We start from the raw sequence: 9,466 nt of genomic DNA on the forward strand, positions 1-9,466 counted from the left end.
GGGTGGAAGCATTTGCTGCCCTGAACTTTACTCCTTTTCCTGGTTTTGCAGGCATTTAGCTTTTATTTCATGTTTAACAGCTTCGGAGACTTGTTACAATGCTTTTTAGTTAATGCAAATACAAGCGATCAATTGGTTCCTGAATCTCCCAAGTCTGTCCTTAAAAATAGCAAATCAGAAAAAGGGTGGAAAGCGTAATTTGAATTTTCTTGGAAGTGATTTCCAGTATTTGCAACTTGACTATTTGATTTGAAACTTGATGTATTTGAATTTGTGGACACAGAAGCATAAAGGCCATAAATAGGCTCCCTGGCTTCACATTCCACAGGTCAGGAACGACCTTCTCCAGCGGACCAGACACATCTTCCGGAAGCCCTCCTTCTACAGACTGGGCAGGAGGTGGGCACAGCTGTCTCCAAGGCAGCGTGAGACCCACCTGAGCTCCCCTGCTCCCGCTCGTGCCACCTGAGCCACGTGGCCCCCCCAGATCTGGCAGAGAGTGTTCCTCTGAGGAGAACCCCACCGAGGGTAGAACTTCCATTCTCAGTTCCAATCACAGTGATAATGTCGGCACTTGCTTTCTGAGGCAGATGTTCCACCCAGAACTGGCAGCATCACACACGTGACAGTCACAGCACACCGCAGGGAAGGGATCTAGATGTGGCCGCGCGCTTTGGGTGGGTGGCACAGACGGTCAGGCCACCCTCCCACGTTAGGTCTCATTTGCCCCAGTGAGGAACAGAGTTAACGAAGGGCAGCCTTTGCGAAGGATAGTGGACAAAGCTTCGTATTTTCAAATGTAGTGGAAGCTTAAGAAAACCCCAATGCTCCTGGTCAGTTTGTTTTTTCTGGGCTAAGGGTCTACACAGCTAGGAGAGCACACGCTTTGTGACCGAGAACTGACTTTCCTAAATGAAGATTACCAGCAGTCCTGGGACCAGTCAGCTAACTGTATGCTTACTATTGCAGGAGCAATGACGGGGGCCACTAAAAACAGCCCCTGGAAAGAGGTTTAAATTTTCCATTCACAAAGCAAATCAAGCTTCCTAATTAGCTACAACACAGCCGGAAAGCTCAGCGCCTACTGTCCTGCCAAAGCCTTGCCTCCACCGCCCTGCACGACGCGCGCGTCTCCGCTGCAGGAACTGCGTGTCGGTTTTCCCCAGTTCACTCGTGTTCAAAGAACTCGTGGCAGGCAGTGGTAACCATGGCGACAAAAGCCATGAATTCCTGGAAGTCACACTCGCCATCTCCATCGCTGTCCAGTGTCTCCATGACTTTGTCCACGACCTCCTGCTCTTTGATTTCCTGAGAGATAAGAGAAGCTGTTGAGCTTGTTTCTAAATGAAATTTGGGGCCATTGAATGTGATGAGAAGGTGTCTGGCCTTAATAATGTGTCTCAGAAACAACCTAAGAATGCTATGGAAAGACCAAAGACCAGAAAAGACTTCTCCTGTGATCAGGAGGCTGTTGGCTGGGAGACGTGTCTAGGGGTCTGAGCCTTCTCTTCCACTTTCCTGTAGGCCTGGAGGGACCTGGGCTACTTCCAAAAACTGAGTGGACTGGACGGGATCTGAAAAACGGCAGGTCGTTTGTGTTAAAACGCCCAAAACAGTCTAGATCAGCCTGAGCACATTATATGCAAATGTTTTGAAAACAATAATGAACTGTTGGCCCCTGTACGTTCTCATTGTTTGTGGACAGGGCAACTAAGCCTACTTGGGACTGACCGCGGTGTGAAGGCTTCCCGTGGATTTCCGTGTTTTGAAAGTGGTTTTTGGCTGAAATGACTTGGGAACATGCCCTAACGGTGTTAACCTCGCGTGGGGTTTTGCCACTTGAGTTGCTTTCAGGTGTTCGGGGACGTTTCCCAACCTTCTGCCCAACGTGGAGCCGGGTGGTGAAACAGCCTCGGAGGGACGGACACGGGGCAGGAAGACTACCCTGCACACTGAGGAGGAGCATAAAGGCCTGCTGGTTCTGAATCACCAGCCCAGGCAGCAGAGCCTGTGACGCAGAATGTACAGCGGCTGCCTTGGGGCAAAACAATGAGAGACCGAGGTTCCCGTGGGGGTTGGGATGGGACATCTGCTCAAAGAGTAACTTTAAATACTTGATAGATTTGCCTTCAAACCAACAGTACTCATGACACCTTGATACACTCACCAGGAGTTACTCATCTTTTTTTTTTTTTTTTTTTTTGCTTTTCAGGGCCGCACCCTCAGCACATGGAGGTCCCCAGGCTAGGGGTCGAATTGGAGCTGTAGCCACCGGCCTACACCACAGCCACAGCAACGCAGGATCTGAGCCGCCTCTGCGACCTACACCACAGCTCTTGGCAATGCCAGATCCTTAACCCACAGAGCGAGGTCAGGGATCGAACCTTCATCCTCATGGATGCCAGTCAGACTGTTAACCGCTGAGCCACGAGGGGAACTCCCTACTTACCTTTTTAAATTACTTATTGACTTGTATTACATTTATAGGTGTACAACAATCATCGCAACCAAATTTCACAGCATTTCCATCCCAAACCCTCAGGGCAACCCCCCACCCCCACCTACTTATTTTTATAAATTGTGGTTACCGCGTGCTAAGCTTTTTCTGTTTTAAATCAGTCATGAATGAGAGTAGCCCCACTGGCTGAGTTGTCACTCTCTGCGAGCACTGTCTCATTTCATCCTTTCAACAATTCTTTTTTCAGAAGAGTCTGGACGTGCTGGCTGTCGGGTTAGGAGGCTGGCTTGGCACGACAAGGCAAGTGAGTGTGGGTGGGGCAGCTGCCACTTCGAGAACCCAAGTGCCTGAAAAGACCAGCTCCAGAATCAGACTGGGGACCCCCACTCCCGCCGCCTGCAGGCCAGTCCCTCTCCTGGTGGAGCCAGTGCACCAGGAGAGGGCTTGGGTGGGGCAGGAACAGCCTGGCTGCCAGGACCCAGGGCTGGCTTCACAATGAGGCCCCACTGGCCCGGGAGGGTGGCTCCCCAGCTCTGTGCCGCAGGACCCTGGCCTGGTGCTCTGGTGGCTTCCCAGACAAGCTCTCCATCAGACTCAGGTGCATGGGTGCACTGTCTGGCCATTTGCCCCAGGTGTGACTGGTCACCTCAGCGACCCTGGTTCTGGGCCCCAAGGACAGGTCAGGTGCCTCCAGGACATGAGACTGATCAGGACCCCTGACATGTGGCTGCTCCGAGGGCAGGGGCGATGGTGGGTGCCGAAGAGGGTATCTGCCGTGGGCAGGACAGGGCCCGGCCGAGCAGCCCTGCCACTTCCTAAGTTCCCCTCCGAGGTCCGCGCCCCACGGGGTCCCCCAAGGCCTGGGGGCCTCTCTGGCGGGCAGCTTGGGGCCGTTCTCGGGAGCGGATTGGCCGCCTCCCAGGCGGAGGCTGTGTCTCTGGCCGAGGTTATAGCGCTGGCGATGCTGGCTGAGTGAGTGCTGCCCCTCACCATGGCGATACGGGCTGCACGGAAGCCCAAACAGTCCTTCCCCCAAGAACAAAAGCTTATTTTTAATGCCCTTTTTACACGCTGGCCGTGGCCCACGATAGGTCACCAGTAAACGTTCCGTCCCCTTTTGTCATCAAGGCTGCACATCCTTAGATTTTTCAGGGAAAAGACAGTATTATTTGCACCCTGTACTTTTGTGTTTGAGTCAGCAGTTTTTCCTTGATGACAGGGGAGACTGAAAACCGAGAGGCCTCCCTAAGGCAGCTCCGCCCTGAGGGTTCAGCTGTGCAGAAGCACATTTTCAGCGACAATACCCAGCATCACCTTCAGGTGACAGTGTGGCCGGGGGTTTGCAAGCAGCTCTGGAGAGAGAGGCTACACTGCAATTTAAAAGCAAGACTCGGAGTTCCTGTTGTGGCTCAGTGGTTAACGAATCCAACTAGGAGCCATGAGGTTGCGGGTTCGGTCCCTGCCCTTGCTCAGTGGGTTAAGGATCCAGCGTTGCCGTGAGCTGTGGTGTAGGTTGCAGACGCGGCTCGGATCCCGCGTTGCTGCGGCTCTGGCGTGGCTGGTGACTGCAGCTCCGATTCGACCCCTAGCCTGGGAACCTCCATATGCCGCGGGAGCAGCCCAAGAAATAGCAAAAAAGACCAAAAAAAAAAAAAGACCAAAAATAAATAAATAAGTAATAAAAATAAAAGCAAACTCACCTCCAGGAAGTGGGGAAGCTCGCTGTTGATGAGCTCCTTGAGTTCGGATTTCTTCAGCTTGTGCTTGTCCCCCTCCCTCCCAGAATACTGATGGAAGACGTCAATCAGGGCCACCACGGCCTTCTCCAGCTCCGACATCCCGGGTCCTGCTAGGGCAGAGAGCTCCAGGTGTCGCCCGTGCCGCCCTCAGCCCTGGCTCCCTCCCTTTCAGGCTTGGGGCTGCTTGAGTCTCCCGCCCCCCCGGGCCCCCGCCCTCTCCCTTCTCCATCCTCTGTTCTCCTGCCATGGGGCTGCTGGCTGAATTCGGCCAATAGAAATTTCAGGCAAAATACAGAGGCCGAGCAGTGAAGGGGAGACGCTGTTGGAATTGGTCTGGAAGAGGTCGCTGATCTGAACTATGGAGTCCACAGCGTCCCAATTCTCACGATAAAGATGAGAAAACAATGGAAAAGTCCTATTTCCACAGCAACATACACATATTTCCAAGGATGAGTTTGGCAAGAAAAGCGCAGGACCTTCCAAAAGATACTAAGATCATAAAATGGAGGAACTTACTTTCCTTTGGATGAATATATAAATGGGACTCATTTTTAAAAAAAACTTTTTAATACAAATATTGATGGCAATTTTTTTGATAGGCAAGAAATCGATTTATTAAGACAGGACACTTGTGCGAGATGCAAGCGGGCCCGCAAGCAGTCTCTGCCGATGGCATTTTTTTGATGGGTGAAGAACACGACCAAAAAACAGCTGTAAAATTCAACTGGAAAAGTAAATATGGTGCCATTGCCACAGAATTTTCTGAAAAGGATCAAGGAAAGTTACTTGACCTTCCAAAAACAAACCTGTATTGCAGGCTGTCTGATGAAAACAGGGCTGTGCAGTGAAGCTTGCCTCCCCAAAATGTCTCTTTGGTACAGGATTATTTTGAGCCGAAAACAAACAAGCCCAGAAGACTCAGGAAGAATCTCTGGCATCCGCCGTAGCTGCATGAATCAGAATCTAGATGGAGGGCCAGTTTCGGGAAGTGCTCACCAGAGATGCAGCCGAGCAGGCCGCCGGGTGAGGACTCGCAGGCACCTGGCCCCCTCTGGCCCTCCTCTGCGCGGCTGCGCGAACAGTCGCTTTACCAAAACTTTGCTTCTCCATCGCGGTCAGAACGGCCTTCCTCCCCCGCCTCATCCAAAGCCACGCTCCCCGGACGCCCTCCTTTGTCCTTAGCTGTTGATGGTACTTGGGGTGAGGGTTTGGGCCGTTTTGATGAGTGGCTGGGTTTTCCTGGGTCTTTCCCAGGTGTACGTGTTACTAAACCTGGTTTGAGTTTTTCCTGTTAACCTGCCTCACGTATATTTGACTCTTGGACCCTGGAGGGAGGAAAACGTCCTCCTCCGACGGCTCTGAGGCCAGCAAGTGGGGCCGGAGGCTGGGCCGCAGCCAGGCACTTTGTATTCACGGAGGCGCTGCCTCCAGCGACCAGGATGGCTGCCCGCTCTCTGCGCTCATCCAGTAGGAAGCTTCTGTCGCCCCTCATGTCCCTTGTACCACGGCCTGCGACCTAAGGAAACAGCTGGTACCCTGGGAATCAGGCAGTGTACAAAGGACCGCTTGTCAACTGTTTCACAAAGCTGAGCCACACAGCCAGAGAAGTTTACCGACGTTTGGCCTTGAGTTCTAATTATTAAACAATCTTTGCATTGTCGTAGTTAAAAATAAATAAAAGAATTGTCTAATTCTGAGAAACCACTCCTGTGTTGAATGTCGTTTACGTCTTAAAAATAAATTGGAATTTAATATTTAAATTTTTATTTATATCTGATTTCCAAAGGAAAGGGGACTGAGGGTTTTGCCTTGGCTTGGTCTTTGCTGAATTCACTCTATTTATAATCAGTATAATTTGTTTGCTGAAAAGTCCCAAAAAATCAGGTATATCACATCACATGCGAATGGAAGAGTTCAGATGTATTAAAATCTTTAGCATTTTGGAGGTCCTGTTGTGGCTCAGTGGTAATGAACCTGACTGGTATCCATGAGGACCTGGGTTTGATCCCTGGCCTCATGCAGTGGGTTAAGGATCTGGCATTGCTGTGAGCCGTGGTGTAGGTTCCAGACTTACCTCCCATCCTGCGTTGCTGTGGCTGTAGCTGAGACAGGAGGCTACAGCTCTAATTCGACCCCTAGCCTGGGGACCTCCACATGCTGAGGGTGCGGCCCTAAAAAGCAAAACAAACAAACAAACAAAAAACCCAAACCCACCAAAACTTTGGCATTTTAAAAATGATCTATGGGTGACATGATCAGAAAAGTCTTTATACTTAATTAAAGATTACTGCATAAAAAAACTTTAGCTTTTCATACTTTCTTATCCTTTGCACTCAAGTTTTCAATTATTAATTTTTTTCAAAGAAACAAAACAAGAAGCTCAAACTTTTGCATGATCCTTATGCTTCTCAAACTTCATGATGATTTGGGGGAGGGGAGGCTAAATGATTTTTTGTGAGAAATGACTAGTGGGATTTTTAAAATGAAATATATAAAATATATATTCCATATGTGTGAAAACTCTATAAGATGTGGTTTGCTTTATAGCCCCACTACAAATTAATTTTTAAAGTTTTTCCTGTTAAATTCTTCCCAACCAATGGTTTAGATTGTCTTTTAAGAGAAATGGAAATCAGATATCCATATCCCCATTCGCTTCATTCCGTGAATGTGCTACATTAATCTTTTTATTTCAAAAGCAAGAGAAGGTCTGGGCATTAACTCCTCGGGAGGGCGAATCACACATGAGGTGACAGTCCCACTAGGCGATTGGCCCTCCCGCCAGAGAAACTGTGAGACCGGAGGAAGTTAAGCCCACCGTGAACCCTGATGTCTTTGGCTCAATTTGTAATTTACTTGTGGGGACCCGCCCCCCAGCCCCCCACTGGCCCTATAATTTCTGAGAGGCCTCGAGTGGAGCAGGGGATGGGCTGAATCAGCATCAGGCTGTCCTCCGGAGGGAAGCAAAGACTTAAGTTAGAGGCCCTCTGCAGCGGTCACCGAGCCACCAGGCGTGTCCTGACTTGGGTGATAAAAACACAGGCAAACGAACCTGTAGCTGCCTGGCGCTGCAGTGGCCCTGCCCACCCGGCAGTGGTAAGTTCACCCTTTGGAACTGCTGCCAGGTATCCTAAAGGGCTTTTAAAACCTACCGCCCAGCTGCCAAGCCCACTCTCCAGGCCCTGCCCCCCAAAGACCAGAGCAGGTCCCCCCACCCCCCCAAGTGTCCTCACGTCAGCGGCTCTGGACGCGGCTCGCGACACCTCCGGCTGCAGCTTCTCCGCGGCTGGAAGGGCGGAGGCCTCCTTATCCCCGCGGGCGGGGGCGGGGCGGGGGCGGGGCGGGGCGGGGCGGGGCGTCCCGATCCCGCGGGCGGGGCGGGGCTGCACACAGGGCCGCATTGATGGCGCAGCGGGAGCCGGGCCCGCGCGCCGAGAAGAAAGGGCCTGTGGGCAGGAAGTGGGGCGTCAGCGTTCTGCGCTTGAGTGTTGATGTTCCTCCAGCGGCAAGCATGGGGGTGGGGGTGGGGAGCGGAGCGGGGGGACTGACTGATACCCACAAGGCACCCGTGCCCCCCGAGCTGGGCCCCTGCAAGCCCCCCTGCAGGCGGGGCGCCTCTGGACATCAGAGCCCTGGGCTGAGCCTGGGCCCGGCGTCTGCAGGGGCTGAAACGCGGGGAAAATGGACACTTGCTGCTTTGGGGGAAAACCCTTGTTCGATGTGACATGACCGCAGGCAAGGGCCAGCTGCACCCTGGGCGCCCCCGCCCCGAGGTGAGGATGTCAGAGCTGCATGGTGCCCGGCAGGCCTGCCCAAACGCTCTGTTTCAGGAGAGCTGCGAGGCGCGGCCCCCCACCCCGCCCCGCCCGGCACTGAGGCCCCACAAGCAGCCAGAGAGAGCCGAGCACAGGCTCCCCACTGCCGTCTTCAGCGGCACCGCACAGGCCTCGCTTCAGACAAATGACACAGAGCCCTGGGCCCAGATGCATCAAAAGGCATCTGAACCAGAATCAGGCCTCTGCTGCCTCGGGTCCCAGGTGGCCACAGAGAGAGCACACACGAAGATGGCTGTGGACACAGCTGTCTTGCTCTGGGCACTGTCGCTGGCTCTCCTGTCATCAGGATCCTCATGCGGTCTGTGGGGAGCCGGTGAGAGAATTCTGCAGCGGCCGGGTGTGTGCACGCAAGGGACCAGGCCGTCCTTCTGGGACCCTGTTCCCGGAGATTAATGCCCCATCAAAGGGTTGGCATGAAGGGGGAGCGATACTGGTCACAAACGCATGTACCTTGCCACCTTGGCCTGTGCAGGAGCTGCTGGACGTGGGAGGGTGGCAGTGGACTTGAAAACAGAAGTACCCGGGATGGCACTTCTGCTGCGGACAGCATGCTGCTAGGTCTGATCAGAAGGACATGGCAAGTACCGCAGGTACTGCCCACAAGCCCTGCAAAACTAGAGAGTGGGAGATAAGAAACAGGGCCCTCCACCTCAGAGAAGCTCCTGGGACCCAGTGGTTGGGAACACGTGGACACGCATCCTCCAGGAGAGAGATGATGGCTGCGTCTGGCTGCACCTGCCAGGAGAGGAAGCACAGGCTGAAGCAGGATGTGGGGGGTGTGTGCAGGTGCTCCGTCCCCCCTGTGAGGCTGGTCGGGGGACCCGTGTGGGTTCGGCTGCCGTACAACCTGCTGCGCCATCAGTTCTCAGGACCCAGCAGATCCGATGTGTTCCGGTGACTCTGACAAGCCCGACAGGAGAATCCCAGCACAGGGCTTGGCAAGTCTGTGGCCTCTTGGCAGTTAAAGATCTTCCCTCCAGCACAGCTTCTTCTGGCGTGCAGCTGGGCCTCAGTGGGGACCGAACTCCTAACGCAGGGACGTCAGGAGACCGGGCAGCCGGAGTGTCTCTGACCCACGCACCACAGGGTGGTTGTGTCTGCCATCCAACAGAAGGCACAGGGGACACACGAAGGCACTCAGGCTCCTCAGACGCCAACTCCTGCAGTGGGGCCGCCCTCTCGTTCCACGTCCAGGGTCTCCTGGGCTGTTGCTCATACCAACAGGCTGTGGGAGAAAACACTTGAGCTGCATGACTTGCCGGGACCACCCTGAGGTGGACGGAAGCAGCATGAAGCCCCTCTCAGGGTCTCCCTGAGGACCTGTAAAGGAAGTCCTCTCCCGGGCAGCTGATGGGCCGCTGGGTCCAGGTGAGATGTGGCCGTGATCTGGGAGAGACAGCAGTGAGTGATGGCTTGAAGGAGATCTTAATTCT

At 53.5% G+C, this 9,466-nt stretch overlaps 1 protein-coding gene across 3 annotated transcripts; it reads right to left on the reverse strand.

The window, feature by feature from the left end:
• Nucleotides 1-43: 43 nt before the first annotated feature.
• On the reverse strand, nt 44-7,528 carry S100B (S100 calcium binding protein B). 3 transcript variants are annotated; one of them, XM_047798734.1, is made up of 4 exons: nt 7,431-7,503; nt 5,004-5,144; nt 4,159-4,304; nt 44-1,308 (listed from the first exon to the last, which is right to left on the reverse strand). In XM_047798734.1, the coding sequence occupies exons 3-4, from the start codon at nt 4,294-4,296 to the stop codon at nt 1,168-1,170; spliced, it is 279 nt and encodes a 92-aa protein (XP_047654690.1). In that variant the 5' UTR covers nt 4,297-4,304; nt 5,004-5,144; nt 7,431-7,503; the 3' UTR covers nt 44-1,167. The 3 variants fall into 3 exon arrangements, with proteins under 3 accessions (XP_047654690.1, XP_047654701.1, XP_047654680.1); XM_047798745.1 differs by lacking the exon at nt 5,004-5,144 and having other exon boundaries at nt 4,159-4,307; nt 7,431-7,528; XM_047798724.1 differs by lacking the exon at nt 5,004-5,144 and having other exon boundaries at nt 7,431-7,511.
• Nucleotides 7,529-9,466: the final 1,938 nt, after the last annotated feature.

Source organism: Phacochoerus africanus, chromosome 1 (genome assembly GCF_016906955.1).
Source record: "Phacochoerus africanus isolate WHEZ1 chromosome 1, ROS_Pafr_v1, whole genome shotgun sequence".
NCBI classification, from domain to species: domain Eukaryota; kingdom Metazoa; phylum Chordata; class Mammalia; order Artiodactyla; family Suidae; genus Phacochoerus; species Phacochoerus africanus.